Raw genomic sequence first — 16,252 nt, 5'->3', positions numbered from 1 at the left:
TTTAGCTCCTCCTCTTGACCATTCATTGTACTGTGGTCAGTGTGTTAGTGACAGGATAAAGACAGGAAGTTGGGCCTTCGGGGGAGGGGGAGTCCTAGCTAGACACGGGAGTGGTATAGTCTTTTAACCAGACAACAAACAGGTCATATTATGTATTTTTCACATCAAGTAATCTATGCTTTAAGTTGATGGGAGAATATGTTTTTTTGTGAGATATAATAAGAATAAACCTTTTTGTTGCACCATATCCCTGGATCTCATTGAATGTTTTGGCCGTGTGGGAACTTGGAATGTGGACTGTATGCGTCTGAAACAAAACCACTTCAGGCTTGGGAAGTGGTTCTGGTCAAGAGAAAGGAAGCCCCTACAATCATCATAAATATGGAAGAACTGTTCAGAATTGTTTTGGCTGGGAAGCATGCAGACGCCTTAATTCAGCCTCCCATACTTACAGCCCTTACCCCCAGGCCTGTCCGCTGTGTAACGGATGTGAAACGGCTAGCTTAGTTAGCGGTGCGCGCTAAATAGCGTTTCAATCGGTGACGTCACTTGCTCTGAGACCTTGAAGTAGTGGTTCCCCTTGCTCTTCAAGGGCCGTGGCTTTTGTGGAGCGATGGGTAAAGATGCTTCGTGGGTGTCAGTTGTTGATGTGTGCAGAGGGTTCGCGTCCAGGTATGGGCGAGGGGACGGTCTAAAGTTATACTGTTACACCTGCACAACATAACCCATAATCAGCCTTTACTCGACAGTGGTATGTCTGACTTTCTGATTTGTAAATTCACCGCAGTTCCCAACATTGACCAGCAGGTGGTAATAACCAGCAGGTGGTCTCTTCTCAGACAGTAAATGACCACCAGTCAGCTTAATTTATTTTGTTAGGAGGGGATGGAAAAGCATTGAGACTGTTTGTCATGGAAGCAATTTCACTCATTTACTCATGTGAATGTGTCCAAAGAGATAAGAGAAGCTAATATTGATAGTCACTGTTAAATCTTTACAGCTCAGGATAATATGACTATAATTAAAGATCATCACTACCATCTGCTGGCTGGATCGGTCTTCTTATTTTAATTGAAACAGTTTTCAGAACTTCAGAGATGATGAACTAAAATATGATGATAGAAGATGGCACCATGCTGTATTTTTACATTTTACCATAAGATCTGGAGTCCAATAATTGTCATACTTTTTTAGTAATTGAAACCACAACTCAGGCATTGCAAGCGCTATGCTCGACCAACTGAGCTACATTCTTAAAATCTGATTTTAACCCTAAATCACACTGCTAACCTTATGCCTAACATTAAACTAAGATCAGAAATGTACATTTCTGTTTTCATGACATGTTACGAAGGCCTGTAGACAATTTGGACTTTGTGGCTGGGTTTTCTAATAACCAGAGAGGCTGGGGGGAGGAGTTTACTCCAAATACCTGAGCAAAGGGGAAAGTTGTGTCTCAGTATAGGACTGAGGTGTAGATTGTTCTGTAAAAATGTGTAGATATGCACATATAGTGACTATTAGAGTGGTTATGGATTTAAATCAACTATTTTGAATGTGAAGTGGAGGACGTGAAGACCAGTAAAGGTAAGAGGAGATCTCAGTATATAATCACTTTCCAAACTAGACACAACAGCCCTGTTTTAAAACAATGAGGACTGGAGACAGAGGAAGTGATGTTTGTATCTGTGTGATTGAGCAAAAGAGATAATTTGATGAAAGGTAATGATGTAAATATGAATGTTTTCTCTTTTTATTGCAGTTAAAATGGCAGAGTCCAGAGTTCATAGTAAGTCACCATGCTATAATTAATGATTAACTTTTCTTTCATGTATCTGGGAGAACAGAACTAAACCAACTATTGAAAATGAAATGTGTTTGTGGTTTAATTTGTCTTTATGTGTAAATGTGTGTCTGGATGAAATGTGTTTGTAACATGAGGAGTTGTAGCTGAGTTTGTGTCTGTGAGAAACAGCTCTACTGCTCCACAGTGACCTCTCCCTCCAAACATCTCTTTATTATAGAACCCATTTAATCCAGTCTGACACAATATGGAAGAAAATAAACCTTTTGTACTTTACTGGCTCTAGAGAAGTTAAAGTTGTACATTTCAACAAATAAGTTGTTCTCCTGAGTGGAGCAGCTCTCTATGGTGCTGCATCTCAGTGTGAGAGGTGTCTCTACAGTCTCTGGTTCAATTCCAGGCTGTATTATAACCGCCCATGATTGAGTCTCCCAAAGGGTGGAACACAATTGGTCCAGCGTCGTCTGGGGTAGGCTGTCATTGTAAATAAGAATTTGTTCTTAACTGACTTGCCTCGTTAAATAAATATGTATCCAGAGCAATTAGGATTAAGTGCCTTGCTCAAGGGCATATCAACAAATGTTTTCCTAGTTTCCTCAGGGATTCAACCCAGCGACGTTTGGGTTACTGGTCCAATGCTCTTAAGTGCTCAGCTACCTGACAAACATGTCTGACTAATGGAGAAATACAGAGCCTCTAATTTATTCTATATATTTAGTCATAACAGATCCTTTTCTTCAGTAGATTTAAGTTGAGTTCGGTTCAGGATTTACTTCTAAATGATGTTACAGATGATTTACCATCATCCATTAACCTTCACTGAGGTTTAAATCAGAGATGTTTACTGTAAAACATCATATGTTGTTATTTCAGGGGGAATTGGCTATGTATAGACCCATAAAGTGAATTAGTATAATAAATGAGGCTTGGACACTGGGGTAGACCTGGTTAGTATGAATGTTGAGTCTTGGACACTGGGGTAGACCTGGTTAGTGTGAATGTTGAGGCTTGGACACTGGGGTAGACCTGGTTAGTATGAATGTTGAGGCTTGGACACTGGGGTAGACCTGGTTAGTGTGAATGTTGAGTCTTGGACACTGGGGTAGACCTGTTTTATATGATTATGCCCATGGATCTCCCTGGTTTATAATGGGGTGTAGGGATACACAAGGTTCATACAGGTAATGGGGCTGGGTGGTCTATTGGTCTATTGCCCATTCAAATCCTTTCTGGCAACAACGTTTGTGGTAGAAAAAGAGATTGGGGCTGTGACACATGTGTTATACCACTGTTATATTAGTTTATCTATGAAATGATTAGTGTTTACAGGTCAGATGTCACAGCACTAAAACATGCTGATAACAGGGTTGTGGTGTGCAGCGAATAGCTGGATAAAGGTTACTGTTGGTGACTTGGGGAATACAGGCCTAAGGAACGTGGGTAACAGGGCTGAGATAGGAAAGTAACAGGGATGAGGTGCATTGGCAAAGGAACTGGGGTCTTGAGTAACACACAGTTCATTTAGGGACAGGATATGCCTGAATCTGTACTTGATAGTATAGATTTGAGGGTATTGGCATGTGGGTGTTAGGGTAGGGCATGGGGGTTACAGGGCTGGGGTGTGTGGGTCATTGAGTTTAGGTGTGTGGGTAAGTGGGCTGAGGTATATAGATATTGAGGTTGAGGAATAGGGGTAACAGGACTGGGGTGTGTGGGTCATTGAGTTTAGGTGTGTGGGTAAGTGGGCTGAGGTATATAGATATTGAGGTTGAGGAATAGGGGTAAATATCTGTTCATGTTATTATAGACAGAGGACTCTGTCACAACTGTGACCAAGAATAAAACATACTTTTAAATAAATAAATAATCAAAATGGATGACATGTTAGGCTACTAGTGGCATAAGATTAGCATAGTGGCATGTCTGGGAAAGATGTGGGAACAAATGGGATAATATCATTCTAGATTGTAGCATCACATTCTTCTATGACATATAGACTTTCCTTCAAATGAATCTGTCTGTCTGGGATTGTGGGGGTTGTATTTTAGAATTGACATGGTCCTGGTTGTTGTATGTCTGTTGTAGTTATTAATTCAGATGTGTTTTATAAATGTACTGAGAGGATTTGTGTTCCTGACACAGATGATGTCATTAAACATGAAATGTTCTCTCTGAACAGATCAGTTTAAACTCACCTCAGAAGACTATGTGTGGGCTGATGTAGGTGAAGAGGTCACCCTCCCCTGTCACCTCTCACCTGACACCAGTGCTGTTGCCACGACGATCAGGTGGTTTAAAGAGACAGAGTGTATTTACCTGTATAATAATGGCCAGGTGACAGAGAGGAGTGACTATGAGGGCAGAGTGAGTCTGATCACCCAGGAGCTGGAGAGAGGCAACGTGTCTCTAAGGCTGAGAGACTGCAGGAGGTCAGATACAGGAGACTACATCTGTCAGGTCATCCATGGAGAACAGAAGGAGGAGGCTGCAGTGGGTTTATGGGACAGAGAAGGTAAGTGTTCTAGAACTCCAGTAATGTTTCTAAACACCTAAACAACAACAATAACAACCAGTCTCTTTCCCTGTACAGAACACTTGTACTTTCTCATGTAGGTAGGAGTTCATAGTAGGAGTTACAGATGAATAGACTAGATTCATTCTGAATATCAACTAGTTACAATATTACCATCACTCTGAGCTTTGAGCTGGTCCTAAAGCATTAGAACCATTCCAACATTACTGTCACGTCCCTTGATTGTCATTAGTAATGAATGTGATGAACACTCACACCCCTCTGATGAACATCACATCACTATGGTATTTGAGAGGATAATGTGACAGATGGTGATTTGAAGGTAATGATAATAACTAATGCATTCTGTTTTACATGATCATTATTCGTGACTCTCCATCTTGGATAATGGATGATCAGAAGCAGTACAGGGTGAGTAATTACTTATTTGTCTGTTTTGTTTATTGACAACTAATAACACAAGACACTGTGTTAACTAACCTCCAGATGAGCTTCAATGCCAACTCTCCTTCTGTTGCCTCCAACTGCTCTTAAATGCAAGTAAAACTGAATGCTCTTCAACCGATCGCTGCCCGCCCTTCCAACATCACTACTCTGGACGGTTCTGACTTAGAATATATGGACAACTATAAATACCTAGGTGTCTGGTTAGACTGTAAACACTCACATTAAGCATCTCCAATCCAAAATGACATCTAGAATAGGAATCCTATTTTGCAACAATGCATTCTTCACTCATGCAGCCAAACCCTGACCATCCTAACGATCCTTGACTTCGGCAATGTAATTTACAAAATAGCCTCCAACACTCTACTAGGCAAACTGGATCCAGTCTATCACAGTGCCATCTGTTTTGTCACCAAAGCCCCATATACTACCCACCACTGCGACCTGTATGCTCTCGTTGTCTGGCCCTCGCCAAACCCACTGGCTACAGGTCATCTATAAGTCTTTGCTAGGTAAAGCCCCACCTTATCTCAGCTCACTGGTCACCAAAGCAGCACCCACCCGTAGCACGCACTCCAGCAGGTATATTTCACTGTCAGGGCAGCTCACAGATCACTGCACCTGTATATATCGCATCTGTAAATAGCCCATCAAATGACCTCATCCTCATAGGATTGAATGTTACTGTAATAACTCACACATTTTGTTATACATTATCAATATTAATTCCTCTCCATCTTGGATAATGGATGATCAGTATCAATACCATAAACCTCCCACAATAAATATATATATATATATATATATATATATTTAATCCGGCGCCGACAGAGAAGGCCGCCTCACTTCGCGTTCCTAGGAAACTATGCAGTTTTTTGTTTTTTTACGTGTTATTTCTTACATTGGTACCCCAGGTCATCTTAGGTTTCATTACATACAGTCGAGAAGAACTACTGAACATAAGAGCAGCGTCAACTCACCATCAGTACGACCAAGAATATGACTTTCGCGAAGCGGATCCTGTGTTCTGCCTTTCACCCAGGACAACGGAATGGATCCCAGCCGGCGACCCCAAAAAACGACTTCGAAAAAGGGGAAAACGAAGCGGTCTTCTGGTCAGACTCCGGAGACGGGCACATCGTGCACCACTCCCTAGCATTCTCCTCGCCAATGTCCAGTCTCTTGACAACAAGGTTGATGAAATCCGAGCAAGGGTAGCATTCCAGAGAGACATCAGAGACTGTAACGTTCTTTGCTTCACGGAAACATGGCTCACTGGAGAGACGCTATCGGAGTCGGTGCAGCCAGTTGGTTTCTCCACGCATCGCGCCGACAGAAACAAACATATTTCTGGTAAGAAGAGGGGCGGGGGCGTATGCTTTATGGTTAACGGGCCAAAATAACATACAGGAACTCAAGTCCTTCTGCTCACCTGATTTAGAATTCCTCACAATCAAATGTAGACCGCATTATCTACCAAGAGAATTCTCTTCGATTATAATCACAGCCGTATATATCCCCCCCAAGCAGACACCTCGATGGCTCTGAACGAACTTTATTTGACTCTTTGCAAACTGGAATCCATATATCCGGAGGCTGCATTCATTGTAGCTGGGGATTTTAACAAGGCTAATCTGAAAACAAGACTCCCTAAATTTTATCAGCATATCGATTGCGCAACCAGGGCGGGAAAAACCTTGGATCATTGCTATTCCAACTTCCGCGACGCATATAAGGCCCTGCCCCGCCCTCCCTTCGGAAAAGCTGACCACGACTCCATTTTGTTGCTCCCTGCCTACAGACAGAAACTAAAACAAGAAGCTCCCGCGCTGAGGTCTGTTCAACGCTGGTCCGACCAATCTGATTCCACACTCCAAGACTGCTTCCATCACGTGGACTGGGATATGTTCCGTATTGCGTCAGACGACAACATTAACGAATACGCTGATTCGGTGTGCGAGTTCATTAGAACGTGCGTTGAAGATGTCGTTCCCATAGCAACGATTAAAACATTCCCAAACCAGAAACCGTGGATTGATGGCCGCATTCGCGTGAAACTGAAAGCGTGAACCACTGCTTTTAATCAGGGCAAGGTGACTGGAAACATGACCGAATACAAACAGTGTAGCTATTCCCTCCGCAAGGCAATCAAACAAGCTAAGCGTCAGTATAGAGACAAAGTAGAATCTCAATTCAACCGCTCAGACACAAGAGGTATGTGGCATGGTCTACAGTCAGTCACGGATTACAAAAAGAAAACCAGCCCAGTCACGGACCAGGATGTCTTGCTCCCAGGCAGACTAAATAGCGTAAATAACTTTTTTGCCCGCTTTGAGGACAATACAGTGCCACAGACACTGCCCGCAACTAAAACATGCGGACTCTCCTTCACTGCAGCCGACGTGAGGAAAACATTTAAACGTGTCAACCCTCGTAAGGCTGCAGGCCCAGACGGCATCCCCAGCCGCGCCCTCAGAGCATGCGCAGACCAGCTGGCTGGTGTGTTTACGGACATATTCAATCAATCCCTATCCCAGTCTGTTGTTCCCACATGCTTCAAGAGGGCCACCATTGTTCCTGTTCCCAAGAAAGCACTCACTTCCGTCATCATGAAGTGCTTTGAGAGACTATTCAAGGACCATATCACCTCCACCCTACCTGACACCCTAGACCCACTCCAATTTGCTTACCGCCCAAATAGGTCCACAGACGATGCAATCTCAACCACACTGCACACTGCCCTAACCCATCTGGACAAGAGGAATACCTATGTGAGAATGCTGTTCATCGACTACAGCTCGGCATTTAACACCATAGTGCCCTCCAAGCTCGTCATCAAGCTCGAGACCCTGGGTCTCGACCCCGCCCTGTGCAACTGGGTACTGGACTTCCTGACGGACCGCCCCCAGGTGGTGAGGGTAGGCAACAACATCTCCACCCCGCTGATCCTCAACACTGGGGCCCCACAAGGGTGCGTTCTGAGCCCTCTCCTGTACTCCCTGTTCACCCACGACTGCGTGGCCACGCACGCCTCCAACTCAATCATCAAGTTTGCGGACGACCCAACAGTGATAGGCTTGATTACCAACAACGACGAGACGGCCTACAGGGAGGAGGTGAGGGCCCTCGGAGTGTGTTGTCAGGAAAAAAACTCACACTCAACGTCAACAAAACTAAGGAGATGATTGTGGACTTCAGGAAACAGCAGAGGGAACACCCCCCTATCCACATCGATGGAACAGTAGTGGAGAGGGTAGTAAGTTTTAAGTTCCTCGGCGTACACATCACAGACAAACTGAATTGGTCCACCCACACAGACAGCATCGTGAAGAAGGCGCAGCAGCGCCTCTTCAACCTCAGGAGGCTGAAGAAATTTTGCTTGTCACCAAAAGCACTCACAAACTTCTACAGATGCACAATCGAGAGCATCCTGTCGGGCTGTATCACCGCCTGGTACGGCAACTGCTCCGCCCACAACCGTAAGGCTCTCCAGAGGGTAGTGAGGTCTGCACAACGCATCACCGGGGGCAAACTACCTGCCCTCCAGGACACCTACACCACCCGATGTCACAGGAAGGCCATAAAGATCATCAAGGACAGCAACCACCCGAGCCACTGCCTGTTCACCCCGCTATCATCCAGAAGGCGAGGTCAGTACAGGTGCATCAAAGCTGGGACCGAGAGACTGAAAAACAGCTTCTATCTCAAGGCCATCAGACTGTTAAACAGCCACCACTAACACTGAGTGGCTGCTGCCAACACACTGACACTGACTCAACTCCAGCCACTTTAATAATGGGAATTGATGGGAAATGAGGTAAATATATCACTAGCCACTTTAAACAATGCTACCTAATATAATGTTACTTACCCTACTTTATTCATCTCATATGCATACGTATATACTGTACTCTATATCATCGACTGTATCCTTATGTAATACATGTATCACTAGCCACTTTAAACTATGCCACTTTGTTTACATACTCATCTCATATGTATATACTGTACTCGATACCATCTACTGTATCTTGCCTATGCCGCTCTGTACCATCACTCATTCATATATCTTTATGTACATATTCTTTGGAATTGTTAGCTAGATTACTTGTTGGTTATTACTGCATTGTCGGAACTAGAAGCACAAGCATTTCGCTACACTCGCACTAACATCTGCTAACCATGTGTATGTGACAAATAAAATTTGATTTGATTTGATTTATCTGTCATAGAGGTCAACATTTCACACTCCAAATTGAAAATAGAATCAGCTTGAATTCAGCTTGATGTCTTATTATGAAGCATTCAGTCATTCTCAGACTGCTCACATAGTAGTGCTGCTTACATCCCTTTCCCTAGATGTACATTAGTAATGAATGTGATGAACAGTCATTCCAATATGATGGATGGTATTTCATTAAATGATGTAATGAGACAGAAATTCAATGAACAATAATAACTAATACATTCTGTTTTACATGATCATTATTCATGACTCTCCATCTTGGATAATGGATGATCAGCATTTGGTGAGTAATTACTTATTTGTCTGTTTTGTTTATTGACAACCAATAACACAAGACAAAGAACAGACCAGAGTGTTAATCTGATACTATAAAAACTACAGGCATTGTGAACAGCAGTGTGTCTTCTTCAAGGCTACAAATTAAATCAGTTTCTTTACATTTATCAATACTCTCCCAAAATGTTCTCAAGGTAGGTTGGATTAAGATGTATAGATGTTCTTCAAATTATCCAGATTTTACACAAATGATTTTCCATAGAGGTCAACATTTCACACTCCAAAATGAAAATAGAATCAGCTTGAATTTAGCTTGATGTCTTATTATGAAGCATTCAGTCATTCTCAGACTGCTCACATAGTAGTGCTGCTTACATCCCTTTCCCTAGATGTACATTAGTAATGAATGTGATGAACAGTCATTCCAATATGATGTATGGTATTTCATTAAATTATGTAATGAGACAGAAATTCAATTAACAATAATAACTAATGCATTCTCTTTTACATGATCATTATTCATGACTCTCCATCTTGGATAATGGATGATCAGTATTAGGTGAGTAATTACGTATTTGTCTGTTTTGTTTATTGACAACCAATAACACAAGACAAAGAACAGACCAGAGTGTTAATCTGATACTATAAAAACTACAGGTCTTGTGAACAGCAGTGTGTCTTCTTCAAGGCTACAAATTAAATTTCTTTACATTTATCAAAACTCTCCCCAAATGTTCTCAAGGTAGGTTGTATTATGATGTCATATGTTCTTCACATTCTACTGAATGTATATTCCATAGAACCCTGCCTCCTGACACAATATCCTGTATCTGACATAGAGCCCAATGCTGGTTATCACAAACAATGAAAAAATATTTTGATCAGAGATAGGCCAACAACAAAACAACATTATTTATGAAGTTAACCAGATCTCATTGGTGCCCACGGTCCCTACATGAGGGAGGCTTGAGTGACAGGAGAAATCTGATTGGTCCTGTTTGTTCTGTATATAGTGATGTCGTCTACCACACAGAACTCACCTCTCTGTTTTACACCATAGTCTCAGGATCACTGTATTTACAACGTGAGACCCAGGAGGACAAGCTGAAGAGGGAGGCATCAGCTGGTGAGCTTGGTAAGTATGAGAGAGTCTGGAGGAGAGAGGATTGAATCAGGGAACATGAGTGATGTCATTCAGTTTCAGACTAATTAATTTGTAATGTATCAAATAGTCAATAGACCAGTTGATGATTGGTTCAGCTCAGATAACTGTTGACTGGAGGAAATAATTACTAATAATTGTACCACCTCCATCAAATGATAATGTCTTTATAGACATACGATTGAATTAATACATTACTTATTCAAACAACCAATTAAATATGTTAATTGCTTTCTGTCAGAGTTGAAGATGGAAAAAGAATTAAAAGAGATATTAAGACAGGATATGATGAAACAACTAGAGGAGAAAGACACACAACTGGATGATATGACCCAGGAAGTGAGAGAGAAAGACACACAACTAGATGATATGACCCAGGAAGTGAGAGAGAAAGAGAGACTCCTGGAGGAGAAGAACCAGATAATGGAACAGAGGGAGAAACTATTAGAAGAGAAAGAAAACCAACTGGAAGAGAAAGACAAGCAACTAAAGGATAGAGACATTCAACTAGAGGCTCTGAGAAAGAACCTGCAGGACAAGAACAGCCACGTAGAGAACTTCAGAGTCCTACTGCAGGACAAAGACCTTCAACTAGAGGACAGGAACCACAGACTGGGAGAGAAGGACAGACAACTGGAAGAGAGAGACAGACTACTGGAAGAGAGTGACAAACTACTGGAAGAGAGAGACAGACTACTGGAAGAGAGAGACAGACGACTGGAAGAGAGTGACAAACTACTGGAAGAGAGAGACAGACTACTGGAAGAGAAAGAAAACGAACTAAAAGAGAGGAGACAGGAAGTAGAAGAGAGGAGACAGGAAGTAGAAGAGAAAGACAACCTACTAGAGGAGAGAGAGAAGCAGTTAAAGGAGAGAGACAAACAGGTGGAGGATGTCAACAATGAAAATGCTGAACTGGGTGAGATTATTCACACCATTAATACATTTAGTCTTCTGTACTTTCCTCAATTCTCAGGTTATTGTCGACTCTCCACTGAGTTGTGAATATTGTTGTCCATCACTTCATACTTTCCCTCTGCATCATATTTCTGTCTAAAGTCTTTAACACAGAATTCAGATCCTAGTCCTCCTTTGTTATTTCAGCTCAACAGATATGTGATGTGAAGACTGAGGTAGAGAGACTGAGAAGAGAGATCTCAGCCCAGATGACTGGTGAGTGAGATATGTGATACTTAACATTTCAGTAGAAACCCAGAACTCCCCTTCAGTAGGTCTATGTGCCTTCATGTGTCACTGAGGTAAATGTTCCCATTCTAAATGGTTGTTCTATTATTCTAGAACATGGAGAGACGTCAGATACAGGTTCCATCCTCCCAGTCAGGAGGAGAAACAGCCTGGACCTTCCTCCATACAGTGAGTTATCAATATTGTCCTGTTGTCTCCTACTGTTTCTAGTCTATAGTGGACCATCCTTCACTTAGTGAGTTATCAATATTGTCCTGTTGTCTCCTACTGTTTCTAGTCTATAGTGGTCCATCCTTCACTTAGTGAGTTATCAATATTGTCCTGTTGTCTCCTACTGTTTCTAGTCTATAGTGACCATCCTTCCCTTAGTGAGTTATCAATATTGTCCTGTTGTCTCCTACTGTTTCTAGTCTAGTGGACCATCCTTCACTTAGTGAGTTATCAATATTGTACTGTTGTCTCCTACTGTTTCTAGTCTATAGTGACCATCCTTCACTTAGTGAGTTATCAATATTGTCTAAACATTTCATTGTTTCATTGTTGTACATCCTCCATCTAGTGAGTTATGGATGTAGATTATATTAGACACTGTTGTACATCCTCCAGAGAGTCAGAGTGTTGACCAGTGCTGTGTGTTGTGTTGCAGTGGGAGGAGAGAGCAGCAGTCCAGACTCCACAGTGTCTCCCAGTGTGTCTGAGCTGAGACTGGTGCTGCTGGGGAGGACTGGGGCTGGGAGGAGTGCAGCAGGAAACACCATCCTGGGCAGAGAGGAGTTTGGGGCCCAGGCCAGCCCCTCTGCAGTGACCCAGAGGAGTAAGAGGAGAGAGGGGGACGTGTGTGGGAGACGGCTGGTGCTGGTGGACACTCCAGACTGGTTCTGTCCTGGACTCTCTCTGGAGGAGATGAGACAGGATGTGGGGCTCTGTGTCCGTCTGTCTGCCCCGGGACCCCACGCCTTCCTCCTGGTGATACCAGTGGAGCCCTCTAAGGGGGAGGAGAGAGGGGTGTTGGAGAGAATAGAGGAGATGTTTGGGGAGGGTTGTTGGGGACACACTGTGATTCTATTCACCCATGATGATGGCCTGAAAGAGCAGAGCATTGAGGAGTTTCTCCAAGCAGGAAGTCAGGACCTCCAGCAGCTTGTAGAGAAAAGTGGGAGCAGGTACCACGTCCTCAACATTAAGGACAGGGCCCATGGCACTCAGGTATCAGAGCTGCTGGATCAGGTAGAGGAGATGGTGGCAGGAAACAGAGAGAGATTCTACAGCAGTCAGACCTACCAGGAGGCAGAGGACCAGGTTAGAGAGATGGAGGGAAACATCCAGAGGTTGAACGTGGAGAGGAAACAAATGGAGGAGAGAGAGATGAGAGAGAGGCTTGAGATGGAGCTGCAAGATTCTCTGAAGAAGAAAGATGGAGAGATCCAGAAGCTCAAGAGAGATATCATAATTCTCAGAGAACGAATAACAGAACTGGAGAGACAGGTGAAAGAAGAGAGGGATGAGGAGAAGAAAAGAGAGCTGGAGAGGGAGCTGAAGAGGGAGTCTGATAGGAGGGAGGAGATGGAGAGAAAGCTGGAGAGATTTAGAGAGAAGAGAGAGAATGAGAGGAAGGAGATGGAGGAGAGACACAGACATGAGATAGAGGAGATGATGGAGAACTATGAAGGAGAGGCCAGAGTTGAAGCAGAGAGAAACCTGATGAAGATAGTCCTGCCTGAGTTACAGAGGAACATCATGATCTCACAGACAAAGATGCAGAGGGAGTTCAGCAGACAGATGGAGGAGAAGGATAGAGAGATAAAGAGACTGAAACAGAACTCAGAGCAAGGACCAATAGGAATTAGAGGAAGAGAGGGAAGAAGGATGAGTTGGATGAGACAACTGTTTTGTGTAGGGGTTAGAGAGGAGACTAGTTAGAGAGACAACTGTTTTGTGTAGAGGTTAGAGAGGAGACAAGTTACAGACAACTGTTGTGTAGGGGTTAGAGAGGAGACAAGTTAAAGACAACTGTTGTGTAGGGGTGTTACGAATCCCTTTTGGCCCGACAGTCTAGGGGGGGATGGTAATGAGAACCGTAACATAACTCATGCAAATTATAATTGTGACAAAGTGTGAACGAAATAACCAGGACAACAGAAATCTACCGTCAAACTCAGGGTTTATTAATTAACACACGGTAATGGGGGAAGCAGGAAAAGGGGCTGAGCTGGACCCAAGGAAAAAAACAATAAATATTCAAAACACCCCTAAGCTAGACTAGCCTACTTCAACAACAGCTAACTAACTAACCAAAAACACCCCTAATCTAGACTAGCCTACTTTAACAGCTAACTAACTAACCAAAAACACCCCTAAGCTAGACTAGCCTACTTTAACAACAGCTAACTAACCAAAAATACAGTGGGTGGTCCGCCCAGTTCTAACTAGTGTATTTAACAAAGTTCACCTACGGGTGGTGTATGCCCATGGGCGACTTGTCTTGGTTCCCCCTTCTCCCACCAGCAAACAAACACAAACACCATAACCAAAAACAATACTCACAGGTGAGGACAAAGTGCTATGGAGGTGCTCAAACAAAAGAGAGATCTACAGACATGGCATTTACAGAGAGATTGAGCTCTGGAGCAAACAACTGACAGGGTTTTTAAACAAGGGAAAGGAACTGTGATAGGGTAGGAAACAGGAGGAGGTGTGTCTTCTGATTGATGATTGGTGACTGTTTGGGGAATGATGATTTTCACCTGAGGGGAGAAGGAGAGAAAAGAAACACACACACAGGACACTTGTATCCGTAACATAGTCATTCCTCTGGTATCATTTGTTTTTATCCCAATGCCCCAGGGCAGTGTATCCATTTCGGAAGGGACGTTAACCGGGTTTCCTGACTCTCTGAGGTCATTAAAGATCCCATGACACTTATCGTAAGAGTAGGGGTTTTAACCCTGGTGTCCTGGCTAAATTCCCAAGCTGTGCCTCATACCATCATGGTCACCCAATCATCCCATCCCATTGCTCTGTTCCAGAATAAATGGCCTTTGGAATGACCCAGGTCCTTTCCTCCACTGTAGCCAGGTCCTTTCCTCCAGGCTTTGTGTCTTGGAAAGGGTCGTGACTCTTCATACATTCATCTAATTATCAAACAGAGGGGTTTTGGAAAAGTAGGTACGTTAGTCAAACACCCCCATCTAGTGGATGTATCGTGTCATTAGAATGAATAGGAAATCAACATTCAAGACAAAGGCTGGAGGAACATATTGTTACTATAAAGTAATGAATACACAATGGAGGGGATTTGTTTTCACATGGAGTTATAGCTTGTTACTTCAGAAGAAAAACTATTGATATTCAGAAAATATAAATTAATGTCTTATCAGGGAACAATCTTTGCAAAATAAGGCAATTGATATGTTATTAAATTGATGTATGAAATAAGGTATAAGGTATGAAATTAAGTATAAAATAATTGGAATGTTTTTTTTTTTAATTATTATAATTTTTTTTTACCCCCTTTTTCTCCCCAATTTCGTGGTATCCAATTGTTGTAGTAGCTACTATCTTGTCTCATCGCTACAACTCCCGTACAGGCTCGGGAGAGACGAAGGTTGAAAGTCATGCGTCCTCCGATACACAACCCAACCAAGCCGCTGCTTCTTAACACAGCGCACATCCAACCCGGAAGCCAGCCGCACCAATGCGCCGGAGGAAACACCGTGCACCTGGCCACCCTGGTTAGTGCACACTGCGCCCAGCCCGCCACAGGAGTCGCTGGTGCGCGATGAGACAAGGACACCCCTACCGACCAAGCCCTCCCTAACCCGGGCGACGCTAGGCCAATTGTGCGTCGCCCCACGGACCTCCCGGTCGCGGCCGGTTACGACAGAGCCTGGGCGCGAACCGAGGACTCTGATGGCACAGCTGGCGCTGCAGTACAATAATTGGAATGTTAATGACATCTCCATGGGTCCATCTTGGGGAGTCAAAGGTCATACCTGTATGCATTTTGGGGTATATTGATGAGACAGAATGGGCAGCATTGGGATGTGCTTTGTTATCACATCGTACCATAGATGATAACTACAACAAACTCTCCACAGAACAAGGAGACACGTTGGAAAGGTTTCATAGAGTCATCATGGATTCAGTGTAAAATCAGTCACAGCAGCCTATTTTCAAGTTGGCCGCCATTCATTTCAATGTGGAGGAACTGAACAGATTTTTCTGGGCAGAAATGAATAAATAATTGGTTTCATAAGACGAATATAGACTGAACATGTGTGTTACTGTGAGGAAAGTGTTAAAAGATGTCCCAGTATATGTATTTAGTAAAATATTACTAGAGCGTCTTGAATGACTTTCAGAATGCTCATGAATCTGTACTAGAGCTGGTCACAGAGGAGGAACAGGAAATGACTTTCAGAATGCTCATGAATCTGTACTAGAGCTGGTCACAGAGGAGGAACAAGGAAATGACGTTCAGAATGCTCATGAATCTGTACTAGAGCTGGTCACAGAGGAGGAACAGGAAATGACTTTCAGAATGCTCATTAATCTGTACTAGAGCTGGTCACAGAGGAG

At 43.2% G+C, this 16,252-nt stretch overlaps 1 protein-coding gene across 1 annotated transcript; it reads left to right on the top strand.

Annotated features, from left to right (window-relative positions):
- Nucleotides 1-1,421: 1,421 nt before the first annotated feature.
- LOC139410574 (trichohyalin-like) lies at nt 1,422-14,460 on the top strand. Its single transcript, XM_071155870.1, has 8 exons — nt 1,422-1,587; nt 1,763-1,789; nt 3,984-4,316; nt 10,340-10,441; nt 10,710-11,387; nt 11,573-11,641; nt 11,768-11,842; nt 12,321-14,460. Exons 2-8 carry the CDS (start codon nt 1,768-1,770, stop codon nt 13,592-13,594), a joined length of 2,553 nt encoding a protein of 850 aa, XP_071011971.1. The 5' UTR covers nt 1,422-1,587; nt 1,763-1,767; the 3' UTR covers nt 13,595-14,460.
- The last annotated feature ends 1,792 nt before the right edge of the window (nt 14,461-16,252 follow it).

Source organism: Oncorhynchus clarkii, chromosome 6, assembly GCF_045791955.1.
Source record: "Oncorhynchus clarkii lewisi isolate Uvic-CL-2024 chromosome 6, UVic_Ocla_1.0, whole genome shotgun sequence".
In the NCBI taxonomy this organism is placed as follows: domain Eukaryota; kingdom Metazoa; phylum Chordata; class Actinopteri; order Salmoniformes; family Salmonidae; genus Oncorhynchus; species Oncorhynchus clarkii.
The sequence above is the reverse complement of the archived record's forward strand: the minus strand, read 5'-3'. Positions and strand labels throughout refer to the sequence as shown.

Bases quoted from the DNA above. Each gene is read 5' to 3' on its own strand.
- LOC139410574 (XM_071155870.1), top strand. From the start codon at position 1,768: ATGGCAGAGTCCAGAGTTCATA. The intron at 4,317-10,339 runs GTAAGTGTTCTA...TCTACCACACAG, and splicing joins GGGTTTATGGGACAGAGAAG to AACTCACCTCTCTGTTTTAC. The intron at 10,442-10,709 runs GTAAGTATGAGA...GCTTTCTGTCAG, and splicing joins GGCATCAGCTGGTGAGCTTG to AGTTGAAGATGGAAAAAGAA.